We start from the raw sequence: 21,937 nt of genomic DNA, 5'->3' as shown, positions 1-21,937 counted from the left end.
ATGTTGAATGTTGGCGCTTGCGCATTTTGTTCATAACTAAAGTTTAGGTTACCTTGTACCTCTCCCGTTTTATTATAAATATAATTCTTAATATGCTCATTATTTAACTTTTTTACTTTTATCATAACGTATTTTTTATCAACCCGTAACTAAATTAAGTTTACAATGATTTTATTCAAGCCAAAGTTACACATACAGCATATCAATGCCATTCTGAAGCACCAACTCCCAAAATCAGTGGATGCAAGCAGGTAAAACTCAAACAAAATGCCTCAAAACATCAAAATAACCATTGTAACTATAAATATTTCAATTCTAGAGTCACTCTGGCTTATTTTGCATTATCTGGTCTGGATATCCTGGACAAATTGGATGTGATACAAGAGAATGTTGAAGGATACATCAACTGGGTTTATCATTTGCTATGTCTGCAAAATGATGGTATTTATAGCAAGAAATTGAATGTCTATTAGTATTTTAACATCTTTTATGTTGAATTTTTAGCTGCTGGCTTCCAAAACTTTGCCACATTCAACAACATAGAGTATTACTGCTCAGGTCATATAGCAGCAACATATTCTGCTCTCAATATATTGCTTATTCTAGGTGATGACCTCAGCCGAGTCAATAAAGATAGTATTATAAAGTGTAAGTAAACCAGTTTTTAATTACACATGTTTCACCTGTCAACTTTTTGTCCACAGCATTAAAATTATTGCAATTAGAAGATGGAAGTTTTATGGGGTCTGGAAGTGGTTCAGAGAATGACATGAGGTTTGTCTACTGTGCAGCCAGTATATCATATATTCTAGATGATTGGTCAGGCATCAATGTTGATAAAGTTGTTGATTTTATTTTAAAGAGTGTTGTAAGTTAATTTTAATCCTGTATTGCTATATTTGTTAATTTTCGCAATTTGAAACCTAGTCATATGATGGTGGAATTGGCCAAGGCCCAAATTTGGAATCCCATGGCGGATCAACGTACTGCGCAATAGCCACACTAGCCCTAACGAACAAACTGCACAAGTTATCATCGTCACAAACGCACAATTTAATCGCATGGCTGCTACGCTTACAAGAAACAGGATTCAAAGGCCGCCCGAATAAAGAAAACGACACATGTTACACCTTTTGGGTGGGCGCCACCTTAAAACTCCTCGAGAGCTATGATCTAGTAAACAAAAAACTCCTAAAGAATTTTGTTCTATCCTCACAGGACTTCCGCGTTGGCGGATTTAGCAAATGGCCCTCTTACGAGCCTGATATCCTGCATACCTACTTCAGTCTCGCAGGATTATCGCTAATGAAGATGGAAAAACTAAACGAAATCGTACCAAGTCTGAATATGACTCAACGCGCCGTCGGACACCTCATGGACTTGCACAAAAAATGGCGAGGGACGTAAATTATGTAAACGCATTGTACACGTTGAAAATTCACAAGAAAATAAATACTATATTAACATGTTTTTTGATCGTATGTTTTTCCTGCGGTTAATTTATGAGGGTCTCGCTGTGTTTTGTATTTTTTTATTCAGTGTTGAACACTGAACAGAAACAGAAGCGAAACAAGTAAAAGTAGAATAGGAGTAGAAGTAGCAGCGCAGTGTGTGCGCAGTGCGCGGCTACCGCAAAAATTGGGAGTGGAAACGCTTCGATTCGGGCACCGAAGGACCGGATTCAACAGTTGAAGTTCAGGCGAGCGCGAGCGCGTACCGAGGGGAAGAGGAAAACACTTCGATCGCGTGTTGAAACATTTTCGCGAATCGTCATTAGTAAATTTATGACTAATGATGATAAAGTGATTCATTAAACACTAAACATTTGGATTATCAACGTATATTACGCAGTGTATAAAACTATTAAACAATATATGGTAAAAGGTAAGATAATTTTGTTATTATTGCATTGCCAATGCGTTTTTGTTGTGTTTGGGGATTCGATAATATGCGTAATCGTATGTAATCAAAACCAACATGTCGCTTCAGCAAAAAAATCGGCTGCATGTTAGCTTATGCAAATAAATCGACGAAGCGTGGAGTAAATTGTTATTCAAGTGCCACCGTCTGCCGTAAATAAATACACTTGGGATTGTGGTTTGCGGAATGGTATATAACTTCGTATGTGTTTAATTATAAAGAGAAAATAGAAAAAAATACAGAAAACCGATCGAAAATGCGGGTAAAATCTAAAAATTCAATCGATAAACATTTTTATTTAATTTTTTAGGTTTTAATAATTATACCTCATTGATATTCCATTCAAATGACCAATTTAATATTCCGAAAGCTCCAAAAATGTTAATTGCTATCGATATGAATGTTAATCAAAATAACGGACTTCCAAACCGAAAAATAAAAACAGGAAGTTTACTGCGAGAATAAATTGATGCTAGTAAGGGCACGCGACCGTTAAACACGTATCATTGTTCTTCCAAGACGTTGAGGAAGCGCGCGAAGAAATAAAATTGCGTTTGAAGCACACCTGGCCCCCTTGACACCCGATACGTATGTGTAAGCATGTGTAGAATTTGTACAAAGGCAGTATTTAGCCGACAGCTGCAAAGTTCTTTGCCGCACGCCATCTTGAGCGGAAGAACAAGCTCAAGAATAAGCTCAAAGTGTGCGGACGTTAGAAAGGGGGCAGCCAGCTGGAAAGCCATACAAAAATAACGATCTTTCTGCGATGAAACGAGAATGAAATGAAAATTAAACACAAACGAGTTTAAATTCAAATTAACATTCAAATTTTCAGCGAGATTATTCATTGCATAAATGAAGTTACGAGTATAATTTTAAATGGAATTTCCGTTGAAGGAAACAAGAGCGATAAGAATGGTTGCTGACGAATTATCCGAAATACACAAATAGAAACAGTCACACATACAAACAAAAGATAATGAAATGTAAATATACAAATAATTGTGGTCAAAGTTTGAGTCCATGTAATAATCAACCATTATCTGGTTGAAAAAAGAAGTAAAAACAAAACGTGTTGTTTTTGCAAGTCTGCATTCTCAGTGAGAAACTGAGAAATTGAGATTTATACCAAAGTGTAGTTTCAAAGCTCTAAAGCTTCACTGCTTCGATGGTCCTTGACCCGCAATAAATTTCAATTAACTGCACGGCTTTCCCTCTGAATAAATGAAGATGAACTACTAAACATACTCGCTACAAAGTAGAGCTTACAAACTTGATGTTTGTTCGCCAGCGATCAATTTGAATAGTTTTCTTGTTACAAAACATTTTCCATGACGAATTGTATGCGTATTGTCTTCTATTTTCAATTTTCATCTGATTACACATCATACTGACTCATAGTTATGGCTGTGAGTCTACTTGCGCATGGATTGTTTGAAAACACTCATTGTAATTTGTAAATTCGTGCGGTTGATGTCGACAGTATTCCGACTCGTAACGGTATCGCGTGCCTGTACTTTCGACCTTGCGTTCCTATCAAGGACGCCTTTTTTATTGGATTAACTTATAACTTAACTCATGCGTTGACTTTCCTTAACATTTACATATACCTATTAGTTTATTCATTAAAAACTTTCTTTAGTAATCAAAATAATTTAGAAAAAAATTAAATTAATTATTGCTAATTTATTCTGATGGGTGTTACGTAAGCAACTCCCACATTGTAACAGTAACAACAACAATAGAGTTGGAGTTGATCTAGTCGAGAAGCACTAAGCAGGATAGGATGACAGTGTAATTTATTTGCAAGCGCCAAGCCTGATAATTACAACGAAACTATGTCAGCCGTATTAAATTCCCTAAAGCTAACTGCAATAACCAGTAAGATAATACGCTGTTTATTCATTATTGCGAAAACTTGAGAATATAAACATCGAGCGAAATTGCAAACGATAAGCATTCAGGTGAAAATAGAGCTTTTTGAAGTAGCATAGCGACGATAAAAACGTTTTATGTATTTCCAAAGTGGCACTTAAAAAGCGATACTCATCTACCGCAACTACAAATTGTCGCAAGACGACTGCGAATACAAATAGCGTCGAGGGTGGACTTGAAACTTTCCGTTTGCACGACTCGCAAGGATAATGAGTCCTTGGGAAGAACAAACTTTGAAGGCTACTAAAGGAAAGTTTTCACTACGTAGAAATGAAATTATTATCAAAATGTATAATTTCCGCTCTGTTTGGTGCAATTTGAAGTTTTTAATTTTATTTTCAACGAGTGTGTTTTCAAGCGCATCACCACGATTCAATGCCTCCGAAGAATGTGAAATGAAGAAGAGTCTTGTCTAAACAATTAAAATTCGAACAAAACATTAATTAACTCACATATGCAGCGTGAGAGGTGACCCAAAAACCATTCAAAACAACCAACTAGGTTAATAAAAGTACTGCAATGCAAAAATGACGTCAGTTTTATAAAATGCGGCGTAATTTCATCAGTGCATTCATTTGTCCTCACAAACAAACAGAAATATTATGACTTCTAGAGTTCCAACTCAGAAACAAAGAGAAAAATAGAATAAAAACTAAAATATTCAGGCCAAGTACGCTGTACATCAAACTATGCACGTAGTTTTTTCCGTGCAAAGTTTCCTGAACTTTGTGTAAAACTTGAGTTCATTTTTTTTTTTCGGTGAGACAGCCGAGGACGAGCCGTAACAATGTTTATGACGGTCGACGGTTTCACGGGTGGTTGTTATCGCTTGGGGCGGCGACGGTAGAGGCGGTAGCGAACGGCAGGTATCGATTCGCGGCGGCCCCGAGCTCACAATGTCATTTCCCATGTACTTACAACCCTCTTACAAAAACCTGCCGCACATCACGGCCGTAATAAGTGTCATATGCTGCTAAATCATGACGTCATTATACCTGATATCTGAATATTTTAATGTACCAACCGGAGATAATTTGTAATTCAACAAATTGACGTCAATATCATATCGACTTGACTAATGAATAACTAATAAATAACTAATAAAGCAATCACAACTCAAAAAATATAGTAATAGTAATGTATGGTTGATTCTGCAACCAACTATACACATTACTACCTTAACCTATTTTTTAATACATTATTTTACGTAAACAATGAGTTGTATCAAGTAAATGTACTTGAACCTTGTTTATGGTATATAATACAATCACGAGTATATCTTATAACTTCGCATCATTGTTTCAGAATCTCAATAACTGTTTTCCAACGTGAGCGGAAAACACGTGCAGAAAATGCACGCATGTCTCTAGAGACAGCTATATAAGAAGCTGGTGATTACACCTTACGTATTCCTTCCGAGAACTTTGTTGGATAAGCACAAGATGAGTACTATCGTCGAATTGGAAAGTTGGGTGATTTATCAGTGCATCGTCAACGAGTGCAACTCATGTCTATGTAAGTTTTCTTATCTGCACTTTTTATCGCATTATTAGTTTATGTTTTAATTATTATTTTACACACAGGATTTTCTCCCCCGTATAAAGTGCATTGTTTTATTTACACTTTTGATTTGATTTGATTCCCTATCAATTATCATATTGGAATGTTGGATCCAGGTATGTTTTATTTTCATTTTTTTATTTGTCACCGTCACCCACTTCCAACAAACATGCAATAATCACTTTACTTTAAAGTTTCTTATCTTATCATGAAAATGCTTCAAATGTGCACATTTTACACATAAAACATTCATTTTCAACTGTGCAGTTGAATATTACTTATATTACCTACGTTTCTTTTGTGTACGATGGCTGACAATAAACAAAAAACAGAAACAAGTTGTAATTGATAAATATTTAAGGTTTTTGTTTATTGATTTGAGTTTTTTTGTATAGTTATGAGTGAGAACGCGTTCAAGGCGCGCGACATCGGCCTGCGCGCCCAGAAGAAGATCTTGTCACGAATGGCTACCAAGAATGTGGCCAAGGCCTTTATAGACGACAACACCTCTTCACTTTTGGATAATTTATACCGGCTTGCAAAACAATATGTAAGTAATACAATACTCCAATTTTTATGCATAAAATTTAATTTTTTTGTTGAAATTTTCTAGTCAAATAATAAAAAAGAAGCCGAAAAAATAGTCAAGAATATAATCAAAGTAGTCATCAAGCTGGCGGTAACCCAGCGCAACGACCTCTTCAGTAAAGAAGAACAACGTCAAGCCGAACAGTTCAAAAACAAGTTCCGAAAGGCCGGAATGAGTATCGTCAGCTTCTACGAGGTGGATCACAGCTACGATCGCAACTTTCTGCTCACAGCACTGCAAGAGTCACACGCTTGTCTTATTTCCGTCGTGTCGAAACACCTCACCGAGAAATCGCTCATGCGTATCGATAGCGTTTTCCAATTTTTCGCAAATGAAAAATTCTTAGACACTGTCTTTGCACCCGAGTCAGAATACCGCGAGGTTCTTGGACGATTAGTCGAAGATTTAAACAAAGCCATTGATCGAGGGATTTATAAAGATAAACGCAGATATTTTAGTGTTTAGAGAAGTGAGTGTCAAAAGAGTCAAAAATGTACTTAATATTTCGTACATATCGCTATGAAACATATGGAAAATTATTTATTCTTCAACCAAATTGATGCCTTGACGAAAAAATCAACATTCGAGGAATACGTAGTCAAATGTTTAGTCACTAAAACATAGATCTGATCTATCATAGAAGTAGTCTATGTAAATTGTAAATAATTGTATTGTTAGCGTTAAGAAATGCAATTGCAAACCAACCGAATTGTACTCGTTAGATGTAAATGCCACTACACAGGGTTTCTAACTTTTGTATTACAAATATTGGACGACAATAAGTCTATAACTCTAGAAATACCATCGACTTGTCCACATCTCGAATGAATTTGCATGTGGGAAGCAATAAAAATCGGTTCAATAATTGTTTACATGTCTACACTCACACTTTTGCATATCATTTAAGTGAATATTAAATAATACACGTATTGGGCACAAAATATTATTATAATATTATTCTAAGAGTCAAGAGTCAGGAGAAAAACGTTAATTTCAATTGTAACTATTAAACTTTTTGTTATCAACTGATTAAATGTAATTTACTTCTATTCTCGAGTCGTTTAACTTGTTTAAAATGATTTATAATGATGATAATAAGATAATTGTGTTATATAACAGTGTCCTTGTTGGGTTTTAAGGCTCAGTTCTCAAAAAGTTACGACACTGGTAAGTAAAGTAAGATTTTTATCTTTTTTTCAAAGAAAATAATTAAAATTTCTTCATTTTAGAACCAAAATAATGTCTCTGAAGGAAGTTGTGATTGTAAGCGCTGTAAGGACACCCATAGGATCATTCCAAGGTGCTTTATCACCATTATCAGCCCCCGAATTGGCTAGTATAGCAATAAAATCAGCTATAAAACAATGCAATATCCCGAAAGATGAAATTAAAGAAGTTTTTATGGGTCAGGTATGTCAAGCTAACTCAGGGCAAGCTCCAGCACGTCAAGCAGCAATTTTTGCTGGTCTTCCTGATAGTACAATCTGTACTACCATTAATAAAGTATGCGCTACTGGTGTCAAAGCTGTTAATTTAGCTGCGCAGACAATAGAAACCAACGCGCAGGATGTTTGCCTCGCTGGAGGCATGGAATCTATGTCCAACATACCTTATTACTTAAAAAGAGGTCCTACTCCTTATGGTGGTGTGTCTCTTGTAGATGGAATCATCTTCGATGGTCTTACAGATGTTTATAATCAAATACACATGGGGAATTGCGCGGAAAATGTAGCGACGAAGCTAGGCATCACCCGTGAGATGCAAGATGAACACGCGATTAATAGCTACAAACGTGCGCAAGATGCTTACCAAAAGAAACTCTTTGATAAAGAGTTAGTTGAAGTGCAAGTACCAAATGTTAATAATAAAAAGGCCGCTGATGTGTTGATCACTGAAGATGAAGAGTATAAAAAGGTTGATTTTGATAAGCTGGTGAAACTCCCAACTGTGTTCCAACAAGATGGCGGAACTGTTACTGCTGCAAATGCGTCTACGTTGAATGATGGTGCAGCTGTGTTGATACTTACAAGTCGTGAAGCAGCGAATCGCCTTGGTTTGATACCTCTGGCCAAGGTGATTGGATATACTGATGCTGCGATTGCTCCGATTCACTTCCCAATGGCTCCAGCGAAGAGTATCGCCGCCTTGTTGAATAAAACAGGTGTTGATAAAGAATCCGTAGCGATGTGGGAGATAAACGAGGCGTTCAGTGTCGTACCGCTGGCGAATCGTAAACTTTTAAACCTAGATGCTGCTAAAGTTAATATTCACGGTGGTGCGGTGAGTCTAGGACATCCGCTGGGGATGTCGGGAGCAAGGATTATTGTACATTTGGTTCACAATTTGAAACGAGGTGAAATTGGCGTTGCGTCGAGTTGTAATGGCGGCGGTGGCGCGTCTTCCATCATGATTGAAAAAGTTTAATTTTAAGCTTACTTTTGTAATCTCGAATTCTCCGTAGTGAATTATATGTCATTTTGAAGAAGAAATAATTGTCTATCTACTGATATCACTTACTTGTGTTATTTCGGGGATTTCTTGAAGAAAATTCAATTTTAGTGCGGAGCGAAAATCGGCGTGACGGTTTGTGAAAAAAGACGCTTGTTCTACATAGGCAACCACATGTACAGCTAAGTATGAATATTAATATAGCACTGTAACCTGTTTGTTGTTTGCATGACAACATGAATTTGAATAAATAAATGCTTACTAATGCATGCCAAACTCACTGAAACTCATAATTGTTTTTTTGGCTCGATTTACAAAACATTTACGTCGTATCTGAACGCGTGATTTTATAAACTGCGCAGTGCGGTACCAACTTAAATTTTATGTCAAATATTCTCTAAATATTAATAATATCAATGTATGAGATATTTTAATTTATAATATTAATAATTATTTGTAATATTTAAGTTATTTAATTGTGTTTAAACATAAAAATAACATAAATATTCGTATTTATGTTTGAAAATTTATTCACGACATTTCCCGATGATGCCCGCTCGTGTTCTGTCAAAATAAAAAATCGTATTTTCCATGCTGTCAAAGTCGCGGTCGTTGATAACGATAATAAGTAAACATCGCCACACGACGATAATGGCGCACTGATGAGATCGATCAGTAATTAGCAAATTTACCAAAATTCTTCGTACTACATAATTAAATTCGCGCGCGCGCGGTTAGTTTAATAACGCAGCGCGTAACAAAGTCGTGAAGTCACAAAGTCACACTTCTACGCATACACAGTGTACACGAAATTAAAAAAATATACACACACTATAAAAATACGATCTGTGATAAGGATAACAAAGAGACGGCAAGTTGGATGTGTTAGCGGCGAGTGTCCAGTGTGTTAGCACAGTAAAAACACCAGCAATTCGCACTGCTATCAACAGTTTTTGGGTGAAATAGTTTGGAAAGCGCAATTTCCAGACGACGAAAACAAGTCTTTGTTGATTGCGTCACACACGCGTTCGCGGAGAGTGGACTCGCGGGCCTTGAAATCGCAACAAACCCGACGACGAATTTTTCATTTTGCTGCTGCAGTTTACAACCTGCTGCCATCCTCATGTGTGCTGTGTGACTAGCAAACACAACAAGTCTTTATTTTTTATTTTTATTTTTGGTTAACAAGCACTTGTCGAGCATGTCGAGTGTCAGATGCAAGCTGGCCAGTGCTGGCAAATTGGCGATAGTGGTGCGGAATTCGAAAGTTACAACAAATCGTAAGTAAATTTACAAAATTGGTTAAAAACATAACCTAGGCGTGCTTTTTTGACGTTTGTGACATTGGTCAAGGTCATGTTAGGGGCACTTGATTATAACCTTAAATTTAATCATTTTTAAAGAGTAAATGTGATAAAAATTAGGATAAAATGTAAATTTAAGATGAATTGTAAGTAAATTCATCGAATTGCTTATGTTTTTTATGATAAAAGAAATAAGGTTATGTTTTGGGACCCTTTTTGACAGTTTTCAAGGTCATTTTAAGGGTACCATGATTTAATTAATTAAAAATGATGTTAAATGTGTAAATATAATAAAAATGAGGATAAAACCATATGGTCATGGCAATGCTCGAGGCATTCAAGGTCCCCGCGAATACCAAAAGAGTAAAAAATGAAATTAAGCAAAGTCAGTGACATTGACACGGTTATACCTACGCAATGCAAGTCCAAAAACAAATTTCAAGGGCAAACAAATACACTTGGCATCTTTTCAACTGCATAAATAAAAAAAAACCTGAGTGTGTGTGACTTACCGTTGCAGGTTTTATTCCACTATTCACCTACACATCGGTGCCGAAGAGGCAGATAGCGACATGCCAGCAACTGCTGAAGTCAGCAGCGCCCGGCGGTGATAACACCACCGGCAATACCACACCGCCACCACCGCCGCCGAATCTTCCCGGCGGCGGCGGCAAAGATGCATCGACCACTGGCGGCGCCGGCGGTGGCAAAAACAAAAACACTCTCTCCTGCCCGAAGTGCGGCGATCCCTGCACGCATGTGGAGACGTTCGTCAGCTCGACGCGCTTCGTCAAGTGCGAGAAGTGCCATCACTTCTTTGTCGTCCTCAGCGAGGTGGACAGCAAGAAGAAGGAGGGCGTTGATAACAAGACGGGGTTCTATCGCAAACCTCCGCCGCCACCGAAGAAGATCTTCGAGTATTTGAACAAGCATGTTGTTGGGCAGGAACATGCTAAAAAAGTATGAAAAATTTAATCATTTTCAGTGTTTACAAGTATTAATTGTTGATATTTTGTAATGTTTAGGTGTTATCCGTGGCTGTTTACAATCATTATAAACGAATCTATAATAACAGCCCCAATAATAGTCCAGGGGCTCGTCAAGACATGGCTGTGATGGAGCATGGACCTCATACAAGTTTTTCTCACCGAGGTAATAAGATTTTTATAGTTTAGTCTACATACAACCGCGAAAACTGTTCAAATTCGTTCGTTTTGGTTGAAAAACCGGTATTTCAAAACCATTTCCCTGTATTTTCATGCTTTGAGAAACTCTAAATCCAAAATTTACTGTTTTTCTTTCTGTTAAATTCAATATCATTGCAAATATTCAGACCTACCACCTATGACAGGAATTGGAAGCCTTGGCTCGATGAATTTCAACATGGCCGCTGGTCAACAACAACCCACAGAGTCCCGCACCGGAGGTTCGGACATCCTGGACCGCACCACGCACGAATTAAAACTAGAAAAGTCCAATATTCTGCTACTAGGCCCAACTGGCTCCGGGAAAACCCTGCTGGCCCAAACAATAGCCCAATGCTTAGATGTTCCTTTCGCCATCTGCGATTGCACCACTCTCACACAGGCGGGTTACGTCGGTGAAGATATCGAGAGTGTAATCGGTAAACTTCTGCAAGATGCAGGATATAGTGTGGACCGGGCGCAAATCGGTATAGTTTTCTTGGATGAAGTCGATAAAATCGGCGCCGTGCCCGGGATACATCAATTGCGTGATGTTGGTGGTGAGGGTGTACAGCAAGGCATGTTGAAGATGTTGGAAGGTACGGTTGTGAATGTACCAGAGAGGAATTCACCGAGGAAGTTGAGGGGGGAAACGATACAGGTGGACACGACGAATATTTTATTCGTTGCTAGTGGTGCTTATAATGGGTTGGATCGGTTAATCGCGCGTAGAAATAATGAAAATGTAAGTTTAGATGTAAAATTTTTTGGGGAATATTAATTTTTTTAACTTTTGGTTACCTTTGAAAGGTTTTTGGCTTCGGTGCGCAAGTTTCCGGCAATCAGGGACGTCGAGCAGCTTCTCAACAAGCGCAGAATCAGTCGGATTTGTCCGCTGAGGAGGAAAATCAAGAGCGCGACTTGTCGTTAAGGCAAGTTCAAGCTAGGGATCTCATTGATTTCGGTATGATTCCTGTAAGTAAATAAAATATTAGAAAATTTGTGTAGAAATGTTAAAATTTATGTTTTTGCTAGGAATTTGTTGGAAGATTCCCTGTTTTGGTACCCTTCCACAGTCTGGATAGGAAAATGTTGGTGCGGATACTCAGCGAGCCGAAAAACGCGTTAATCCCGCAATATCAACGACTTTTGGCGATGGATCAATGCGAATTGACGTTTACGCCGGAAGCGTTGAATGCCATCGCACATTTGGCAATGGAGAGGAAAACCGGTGCTAGAGGATTACGTGCTATTTTAGTAAGTCATTAAAATATATCATTTTCTTCTTAGTTTTTAGATAAAACTTAACTAACATTTACTTTAGCGCCATCTGGCGGTATATCAACTTCCAACACCTATTTAACACCCTTTGCGTTATAATATCCAATCAAAAATTGTTTTATATTCTTCTCAATCCTATTGAGAATATTTATACAAAATTTCATGATGATCCATTGAATAGTTTCTGCGTAAAAGCGTAACAAACAAACAAACACACTTAAAACCATAAAAATCACATACCAATGTAATTTTCTTGCAGGAATCATTACTCCTAGAACCCATGTTCGAAATCCCCGGCTCTGGCATAACCGAAGTCAACGTGAACGAGCCCTACGTGCGTGGTGAAACCGAAGGACCTCAATATGTGCGTCGCGCAGTCGAGCCCAGCGAAGACGAAGACCTGCAGACTTCTATTAGGATATAAACATACAAAAACACACAAAGATTATGATACAAAATATTTAAACAATATATGATATTGGATACTATCCATGTATGCAGCCTAGAATCCGACATGTGCGATGTGTTAGAGAGAACTCGTTGCGCTTCTTGTGTGATTTTAATCGAGTAATCAAATTAGTTCCTTTATTTTTATCTCTTATCAATATACAATTGTTATATATAAATTAAACAGCTGCAATTGCACCGATTTATGAAAGAAGTTCTGTTCTGTTTGTTTGTGGAATGTGTGCAAGTTGTAACCGAAATTAAAAGTTCATATCGATATCGTTGCCGAAAACCATCTCGACTGCCGCCTGGACATCACCGGATGTCAATTGTAAAGCTCGGATGTTTTGCGTCTCATCCAACAAGCCCATGTCGCGCATTTGTTGTAATTGTGGCTGGAGACGTGTGCGTAAACTCTCTAAACTTTCATCATCGACGATTGGATTATTTCTTGGTGTTGTATTACTACTGTTAGTGTTGTTTACACTTGTAAAAGCTTGTTGTAATGCATTACCAAACATTTCATTCGTGATAATCGGTGGGGATGTATGATTTGCATTCGAAGCAGATGCCGATGATGAATTTGTGTCTGTCGAGCTGAAATTTCTGGCGTTTGCGAGCGCTGCGGAGAGTTGTTCGGTTGTTATCGCAACGTATGATGAATTTCGAGGTGCTGAGGCGTTTCCTTCGCGTGTTGTATCGTTGTTTGTTGTAGGCAGCGGGTTGTTGTCCATGTCTTCATCGTCTGAGAGGGATTCTAGTGAGTATGCGTTGGCTGTGCTTGTGGAGGCTTGATTGGAAGTGGAGCTGGAGCTTGGGGTGATTGGGTTTTCACGCAGGTAGGTGGTGATTATCGGCAGGACTTCGGCGATTATTGGGTGGGAATCGAGGACTTTGCGCAGGACTTCGGGGTCTGAAAAGAGAACTATCATTTCGGGGTCGTTGAGCAGGCCCAGGGCTGCTGTGTCGTCGTAGATGTCTGGCACAGCGGCGAGGAGCTTTGTGATTGCTTCTTTTCTTGGAAATTTCTAAACAAACATGCGTGATGCAAGATTTTACAAATATGATTTGTAAAATTCGATTGTATTTATCATAAAATGAAAAAATCAATTATTATCGAGGATTTTTCATAAATAAATTAAATATTCAACGTTTTTCTCATAAAAAACTGAAAATTTCGATGTTTTTCTCATAAAAAATTAAATTTTTCATAGTTTTTCTTAATTTTTATCAAAACTACTTGTCCGATATGCTTCAAAATTTGCACAAATACTCATTATATGTCTCTTCATAACATAAATAAATTTCAAGAAAAAATATCAACAATTCTTCTTGTTATAACAAAATAATCAACAAAATCACATTTTCATCAATTGCACCCAGTAAAACATACAAAATCACATTTATAAATACCTGTACAAAGTTTTTATGTCCATATTCTTCCATAGCACTAAGAAATCGTTGCATATCAGCATCTGATAAAGGTTTCGGCACCCTTAAAGGTTTAGGTTTGTCTTTTGTGAGAACATGAATGGTGCGACCGGATTTAAAGCTGTAGAATGCTAGGGTGTGTTGATCTTCTAATTCTGCTCCAGCATAGACCAAATCTATAATATATACATTAAAAATATTAGTTTATATTCAATTTAAAATAGAAAAACACATACCTAAGTCTTGCACTGGTCGCTGAACAGTTTTGCTGGCTTGTTCTCTGAGTAAACTGATTTTTTCTTCGAGATCCACATCGACTTTCACACGATTTTCTAACTTCTTATCAAGTCGTATTGCTAGGACAGCTGTAGCACTCATAATTAATCTTTTCTTCACTTGTTTAAGAAAGATGACTTTTCGTTTAGCTGATTTCATACAGGTTATGTTAGTGTTTTGGTTTTGATATTTTCTGCTGTCGAATGAGTTGCCTATAGTCAACCCACAAAATTCAAATATTTGTTTATAATTTTATACACTTTATCAATTTTGCAGTGATAAACACTGTATTGGAATGTTGTTTACGTTTTTTTAAGTACAAATGTACTAGTGAGTGTTGGCGAAATACAATTTGATAGCAATTTAAGTTTGTAAAAGTTTTTATAATAAAAAGAACGAAAGAATAAAGTACTTCTTTAACTGCAAAGTGGGAGAAAAGAAACGTTACAAGCGTCGGGAATAGATAAAGCGTTGAAAAATAAATAAATGACTTTCGGTCGCGGCGTTTGCGGGGCGTAGAATTTTGTAAATGACCTCCATTTCGTCGCCGTCGCCGCGAACTCCAATATTAATATGTCACACACTTGCGCCATTTTGCAAAAATAAGAACTGTGATGACATATTGTCGCAGTAGAAAGGGTACCTTAGCATCCCAGATTCCAGCATCCAGGATATCCAGGCACGCGACGGGTCGTTAGCTACGTGACTTTCATTTCTCAAACTAAATAAACGTTTTATTATTTCAAATCGTGATGAATTCGCTTTTCGTGCATAGATGGCGCACCACTACGTCACAAACGTCACATCCGGTTAAACCTAACCTAGAACCACTTCTATTTAAATGTAACAAGCGTAAAACTCAAATAATTGCCTTTTGTTTGTGGAAATTAAAGAATAAAATCATGCGCGCTCGGAATATGAAGTTGAATAGTTGTAAAATATGCAAATTGCATTATTCTCAGCGACGTGTATCATTCCGAGCAATTAAAATCTCAACGCGCACGTAAAAAATGCTCGTTTTATATTACATACAGTACAAAAATAAAAACGAACTTAATAGGATCTAAAAATTAATGTTTGAAATCACATTCGCTCAGTTTTGACCCGCGTCGCCATCTTGTTTTTATGTGCTCAACGGGAAAATTACGTAACACAATAAAACTAATAAGAAAAACGTCGCACGCTATAAATCACGCATGCGGGGCATAATTTTCTTGTTAAATCTCGTTTACGTGTGTTAATATTTTCCGTGCTGTCGGACATTAGCGCGCGCTGGCCGGCTACATAAATAAAAATTGTTTCCGTATTAAGCACGCGCATATGCTGCAACAATAACAACTATCAGCAGCGCGACAAAAACAAATATGGCGTTAATGGTCCCCGCGCGCCATTTTGACACGCACCATTAAAAAAATGTGTGTTTTAAGGTTATATACTGTATTCTAACCTCCACGCCCGGTAATAATAATAAAAAAGACGAGAATGTTGATTCTTAAAATCAATTTCGATTTGAATCGTACCTTTTCGCGTGTAAATGCTTAACTTTTCCATTCGAAGCCCACAAGCGCATAAAAATAACACGAACTTTTCCAAGTCATAACACGGGTGGGCCATCATTACGCCGACGACATTTTTGAACCCAATTCTCACAATCCAACACCTAGCCGTTTTGGGAGAATAACATAAAAAGTCGATAGGAACATACCAAATTGATTTCTAGGTTGGAATAGTTCAAAATTGAGGTTACGTAGTTCGTTTGAATTTCTCGCGTGTGTTTCGTATCGCTTTGTACAGTAGCAACGCGCGCTAAAGGGTGAATTGATGTTGCAGTAGAAAGGGGACTAAACGCCAAGAGTTTCGAAAAGGGACGCTGCGCCATTGAATTTTATCGAATTTCGAAACTGGTAGCAATATACGCGCTAGTGATGGAAAATCCAAGAACAAGAGACCCACAACCCCGCAAGAATCCTTCTCGTGAATGTGTCTCATGAATAAACGTGACGAAGATGACCCGGACGATCGTGGAGCGTCCCTCGTCGCTTGACCTTCTTTAAGTGCCCCGAGGCGCAAACCTTTTCTTTGCCTTTTCATTTTCCTACTTTCCGACCGGTCAAATTGAAGCGAATAACAGTTGTACGCGTTGTAAAAACTAAATCATACAAACCGGGGGGATTTTTAAGTTGTTGTAATGTTGCAATAGTGGCGAATGTTAATAAATGTACATATATTGCGCGGGTTTTGAAGCGGAATTTTTTCGTGCTTGGAAATATGTCAGTTTAGGAAACGTGCGAATGATTGATGATCACTTGAGGAGGGAAATTTTACCCTCGGAAAATTTGTACCCAAGTACTTCGAGACTTGATCGACAAGTATCTGTTAAAGACCTTTAAAGATACTCACACCGTATACACTCACCCCTAATGCACTGAGGGTGTATTTCATTACATTTGCCATACGTGAATGTGATTTATTTGATGTTTACAGTGTCAGTTTTTCTTAAAACAGCGCAAAATGTAAAATTTGTCGAAAAATTGAACTTCAAACTTTAATTATTCATAAACTATTAGAGATAATTTAAAATTTTAAAAGATTTTGATAGGAAATAGGTAACACTATTATTTGTCAATATATGATGGTAAAATAATGGAAAATAACAAAATGGCAGCGATAAAACATAAAATAATTGCGTAGTTTTTAACGTTTTTGCAATAATTTAAACAATAATGAATATTTTACTTTATTTTAATTGAGAGCATTAATACAATTGAGTTTAAGCTATGTTCTTAATTTGAACAAAATTGAGTAAGTATTTTTGAGGAAATAAATAAATTTAAGTAAAAATGAGAATTTTTGATAAAACGTAAAATTAACCAAAATTTTGAACTTTAAACTCTAATTAATAATAAACTATAAAAGATATTTTAAAATTTCAACAAGATTTTGATAATAAATGTTGTGGACTATTATTTTCAAGATATGATGGTTAAATATTCGAAAATAACAAAATGGCGGCAATAAAACTTAAAAAAATTTTCGTATTTTTACATTTTTATCATAATTTACAAAATTATGAATATTTTTACTTTATTTTAATTCCGGGCATTACTACATCTTAGTTTAAGTGATATACTAAATTTGAACAAAATCGAATAAATACTTTTTGAGAAAAATAAAAAAATTACCTGAAAAATTGAGCAATTTTACCCAAAAACACAATTCCGGTCAAATTACACCCTGAAATTAAATAAACTTTGTGCTTATGTTACCGAATTTAAATTAATCGCATAGCCTGCGTAGTTAATAACAATGACCCAACAACAACCCGCTTCCCGAAGGGCCAATCAGTGCGCGTCCCACGCTTTAAACTAAAATCCAATCGAAACCAATAGCAACCAATATATCCGCATCATAATTCGATAATTATGAGCGCATGAAAGCATTGTTTCCACAATTCACGCACAAAATACGTAAATGTCGGGGACGCACGCAATTTTCCGTCGGTGGTTTCGTCGGATTGTTTGCTTTATTAGACAGTGCCGAACGTAATTGTAAACAAATTATTCGGGTCAAACAGAAACTCGGATAATAATCTAATTGAAAGCCGGTCGAGTTAATAAGATATTTTATATTAGAATGCGCAAACAAAATTAAGTGCTGTTAATGTTGTTGTGGATCAGTAATGTGAAACATCAATATTTAAATATGCTCGGTGCGGAAACAACGCAAATATAAAAACAAAGTGTTCGATATCGCCATAACAGCAAACGATTTTTGGGGCTCATGAATAAAATCGCCGTAAACAATATTTTCGCTTTCCGTCCGCTCTGCCCCTTTATTTCTTTTACATTTCTTCCTATTTGTATACATAATATTTTTTTGTCTTATCGATGAGTGAAAATCTTTTCCCGGTGTTTGTTTTGCGTGTGTGTGATTGGGGCATTTGCACTTTTTTCAATATTTCGCGATATTTTGATTTTTATTTCTTCCGCTCGGTGTTTTTATGTTATGAGACTTTTACTTTTACTTTCGCGTGATACGGGAAATACTTTTCGGAGGATGGGATTGATATGTGTGTGAGGGTGGTCCGGGCGTATATTTCGCCGGAAATCCATCGTCGGCAAACTATGAAACGAACGTCAGTGGCGCGCACGTCCTCCGATATATTGCCTTTCTGTTTCTGCTCTTCTGCACTGCAAACCAGACTCCATATCGAAATTACGCACAAGTTAATCACCAAAATCATATTTTTCGTAAATACTACTTGAAAATGTTACAATTTTTTCAAAATCCCGCCATTTAAAAAGTACGCAATACATAACCTCAAAATAAGGCACTTTTATTCTCCATTAAATTCTCTTTCTAAAACCGTTTTGTTTATTATTTTATGATTATTGGTTGCTGAATTATAAGAACTTAAAAATCAACAACCAAAATAAGTAGATTTATTTAAAGAAAATACAACTTTCGACAAAAACCACGGTAAAATTTTATTTTTTATTGTTTGTGACTTCAAAAGAAATTAAAGTTATACTACATTAAATTCTCTTTATATAAATGTATATTTTATTATTTTATGACTATTTGTTGCATATTTACGGGGATTTAAAAATGAGTCACTAAAATAAATTGAATAAAATCGAAAAAAATCATTTTTACAAAATGCGTATAACTTTCGCAATTTTTGTAAATAGCATCAAAACTCTTCAGGATTATTAGGAATTAAATTTTCTTTCTGTAAACATTTTGTTTATTATTCTACGTCTTTTGATTTCGGCGTTATGATGACTTGAACATGAGCTACTAAAATAAATAGACTGAATTTAGAAAAATACAAGTTTTGACAAAAAGCGCGCCGCATTTTTGCCTTTTGTTGCTGTTAAAGCTTTTAAATATTTCTTCAGTGTGCAGTGTTTCGACTTGCCCGTTCGCGGTGCAGACGCCATCCATTTATTATAATGGCCCAAAGGATAAAAAGCATTTTAAAGCAATCCGCTTTATGCGCACGGAAGGAAAGCCGAACGAGGGCCTACAAAAAAGAGGTTTATTTTTCATACGTCATATATTTCATGCCCGTAATTTATTTAATTCGCCGGACATAAAACAAAAAGCGAGCTCATACACGAAAACAAGTAGCAAGATGTACATTTTTCATGAGGGCCAGACGCACGCAGACGCACGCCAGAAATAAAAACGTGAAAGACTTGAAACAAAGTAATAAAAAAAAGCGAAGAACAAAAACGTGTTAAAAGATGCGCAAAATTTAAATGACACATAAACGCAGGTAATCATCTCCATTAGGCTTAGAATTTCACGAATTGTTTATGTTTTTTGCACCTTTATACGAATTTAAATATAGGAAATAAAATTTCGAAAAGGACAAAAAGATGCACATTTTTTAGTTTTTAGCGAATATCTTCTAAACTAAATAATATAATTAACAACGAATTATAGTATATGAAAGATTGAAAAATTCTCTATAAACTAATATTATAAAATCATTATATTTCCCGAAGTAAAAGGTCCAAAAACCTTATTAAAAGTGCTAAAAAGTGAATTTTTTATTTTTGCCCATATTTTTTTCAATTGCGAGTATCTTGTAAATTAAAAAAGATAGACAAAAACGGATTTCAATTCGTAATTTGCGAAAAATTCTCTATCAGATAAACGTTAAATTGATAATTTAACAATGAAAAAATAATTGATAAGAAAAAATGTGTAAATGCGTTATGTTTTTTCGAGAATTTTTGATAATGAATATCTTCTAAACGAAAAGAGATAGCGTCTAGCGGATTGAAAATTTTGAAAGATTGGGAAATTCTCTATAAGATTGGATGATAAAATAATTATATTTCCTTGAGTAAATGTTCCAAAAACGCAACGAAAGTGCAATCAAGTGAAATTTTTCAATTTTTGTCCATTTTTTTCAATTGCGAATATCTCGTAAGCAAAAGGAGATAGACAAAAACGGATTTCAAATTCTTAATTTTCGGAAAATTCTCTATAAACCCAGTGGTTGTACATTTTTTATAAGTAGAAAATTTTCATGTAAATTTTGAGCAAAACTTAATTTTGTGTAAAAAAATCTATAAAACAGTCAAACGTGACAAAATGTTGAACCAAAATTGAACTGATGCAAGATTCAATGGAAATAAATCCCAACTTGTCAGTCGGAAACGTTGTCGTGGCAGCATTGCGTACGCTAATTGGCGAAATACCTAAAAGCTCGCGTGCCCGGTTAATAACTCACAAACGTGTGCGGTTTGTGTGTAAGCCCAAACGAATGTGATTTACGATTTTGATTTATAGCCGCCTCACGTATATCGCAGTGGCTTTATTTTAATAAGCTTGTCGTGGACGGATCATTTCCGGCTCTATCAATTCACCTCGGATTATTCACATTCATCCAAAAACATAAAAATATCTGCGCAATTTCTCAAAAGAATTTTGTGATTCACTCCGAGTGCAACTGAAACCAATGGTGATCAATTTTAATCCAATTTTCCGGGTACGCATATTTCGCCGAATACAATACAATGCACACATAAAACATAACGCGCATGAAATCCGAAATTATTATCCTGGCCATTAATGCCCGACCGGCATCCAAAAGCGATCCGGCGCAATGAGGTCCCCGCGTTTATTCTTGGGGCATCCGGCTCGTTAAAACCATTCTTCGCCACTTTCCGGCAACTGTCACACAGTGGTCCGCTGGCGGCGCCCCGGCTGCAATTGATTTCGTTATAAATTCTGATTAATATCTATGAGCATGTTGACGGCCGGCCGACGATTTGTATATGGATTTTCGATCGGTGGTCAGCTTGCATTCATTCGGTCCATGGCACATATCCTCTTTCCGTACATCCTCCGCCATTTTGTGTGTGCATGTAAACAACGTCATGCAAATATAGCGCGTGGGCTATTCTGTAAGCGCTTGCTCAATGGGTACGAATGTGGCGCTTTGACAGGCGGGGCGGCCATGTTGGTAATTTAGTAGCACACAACTGCGGTAACGTGATAATAGGCGGACAGTTAAAACTGATGAATGGTAAGAATCAATCAATACGGACACTAAAACGGTTAAATATTGACTTCAATACTTGCTCGACATTGAAAAAAGTTATATTTTGACATTTTTGAAGTGAAAACTTCTTTAGAATCGTGACTTCAATATTAATAAAACGACACTAAAAACAAATAAACGTATTTGTTTATATGGTTTAGACTGCGAGAGAATAAGAGAACACATATATACAGTGTCTCCAATTATCTTCGTCTCTTCTTTGTGCGATGCTTGCCACAAGGCAATTGATTCTAAATATTTTCTGAATATCGTAAAAAACGCGACTAAAAGTGCTAAAAAGTTACATTTTTCAATTTTTGTCCATTTTATTTAATTGCGAATATCTCGTAGACTAAAAGAGATAATTAAGATCTGATCGCAGCGTCTTAATCTACGGACTCATCTCTATAAGATAGGCTAGTTAAAACGGAAATCTGAGAGATGAAATTTTAATTCTTAAGAAAAAATTGCCAAGGGGGGGTGCTTGATACTTTTTTTCGAC

The 21,937-nt window shown here is 36.5% G+C and overlaps 5 protein-coding genes across 9 annotated transcripts; 4 read left to right on the top strand and 1 right to left on the bottom strand.

Moving 5' to 3' along the window:
• Positions 1–14: 14 nt before the first annotated feature.
• LOC135790988 (geranylgeranyl transferase type-1 subunit beta-like) lies at positions 15–1,470 on the top strand. Its single transcript, XM_065301294.1, has 5 exons — positions 15–251; positions 320–441; positions 505–648; positions 705–868; positions 928–1,470. The coding sequence occupies exons 1-5, from the start codon at positions 166–168 to the stop codon at positions 1,405–1,407; spliced, it is 996 nt and encodes a 331-aa protein (XP_065157366.1). The 5' UTR covers positions 15–165; the 3' UTR covers positions 1,408–1,470.
• Positions 1,471–1,692: 222 nt separating this feature from the next.
• Positions 1,693–7,053, top strand: LOC135790989 (protein salivary glands marred-like). 4 transcript variants are annotated; one of them, XM_065301299.1, is made up of 5 exons: positions 1,693–1,884; positions 5,161–5,370; positions 5,439–5,531; positions 5,811–5,965; positions 6,029–7,053. In XM_065301299.1, the coding sequence occupies exons 3-5, from the start codon at positions 5,519–5,521 to the stop codon at positions 6,467–6,469; spliced, it is 609 nt and encodes a 202-aa protein (XP_065157371.1). In that variant the 5' UTR covers positions 1,693–1,884; positions 5,161–5,370; positions 5,439–5,518; the 3' UTR covers positions 6,470–7,053. The 4 variants fall into 4 exon arrangements, with proteins under 4 accessions (XP_065157371.1, XP_065157367.1, XP_065157370.1 ...); XM_065301295.1 differs by lacking the exon at positions 5,439–5,531; XM_065301298.1 differs by lacking the exons at positions 1,693–1,884; positions 5,161–5,370; positions 5,439–5,531 and adding an exon at positions 5,613–5,753.
• Positions 7,040–8,745, top strand: LOC135790986 (acetyl-CoA acetyltransferase, mitochondrial-like). Its single transcript, XM_065301292.1, has 2 exons — positions 7,040–7,171; positions 7,234–8,745. Exon 2 carries the CDS (start codon positions 7,244–7,246, stop codon positions 8,426–8,428), a length of 1,185 nt encoding a protein of 394 aa, XP_065157364.1. The 5' UTR covers positions 7,040–7,171; positions 7,234–7,243; the 3' UTR covers positions 8,429–8,745.
• Positions 8,746–9,039: 294 nt separating this feature from the next.
• Positions 9,040–12,709, top strand: LOC135790416 (ATP-dependent Clp protease ATP-binding subunit clpX-like, mitochondrial). Of its 2 annotated transcripts, none has more exons than XM_065300625.1 (7): positions 9,040–9,732; positions 10,277–10,716; positions 10,782–10,908; positions 11,108–11,685; positions 11,751–11,915; positions 11,976–12,197; positions 12,481–12,709. In XM_065300625.1, exons 1-7 carry the CDS (start codon positions 9,654–9,656, stop codon positions 12,643–12,645), a joined length of 1,776 nt encoding a protein of 591 aa, XP_065156697.1. In that variant the 5' UTR covers positions 9,040–9,653; the 3' UTR covers positions 12,646–12,709. The 2 variants fall into 2 exon arrangements, with proteins under 2 accessions (XP_065156697.1, XP_065156696.1); XM_065300624.1 differs by having other exon boundaries at positions 11,090–11,685.
• A 58-nt stretch (positions 12,710–12,767) lies between these two features.
• Positions 12,768–14,567, bottom strand: LOC135790417 (ubiquitin-like protein 7). Its single transcript, XM_065300628.1, has 3 exons — positions 14,336–14,567; positions 14,082–14,275; positions 12,768–13,696 (listed from the first exon to the last, which is right to left on the bottom strand). Exons 1-3 carry the CDS (start codon positions 14,532–14,534, stop codon positions 12,929–12,931), a joined length of 1,161 nt encoding a protein of 386 aa, XP_065156700.1. The 5' UTR covers positions 14,535–14,567; the 3' UTR covers positions 12,768–12,928.
• Positions 14,568–21,937: the final 7,370 nt, after the last annotated feature.

Source organism: Atheta coriaria, unplaced genomic scaffold (assembly GCF_025399875.1).
Source record: "Atheta coriaria isolate IRGN ID8LTWV9N9 unplaced genomic scaffold, Caltech_Dcor_3.1 hic_scaffold_4_pilon, whole genome shotgun sequence".
Lineage (NCBI taxonomy): Eukaryota > Metazoa > Arthropoda > Insecta > Coleoptera > Staphylinidae > Dalotia > Dalotia coriaria.
Note: the sequence above shows the minus strand (reverse complement) of the source record. Positions and strands in the feature narration are given on the sequence as shown.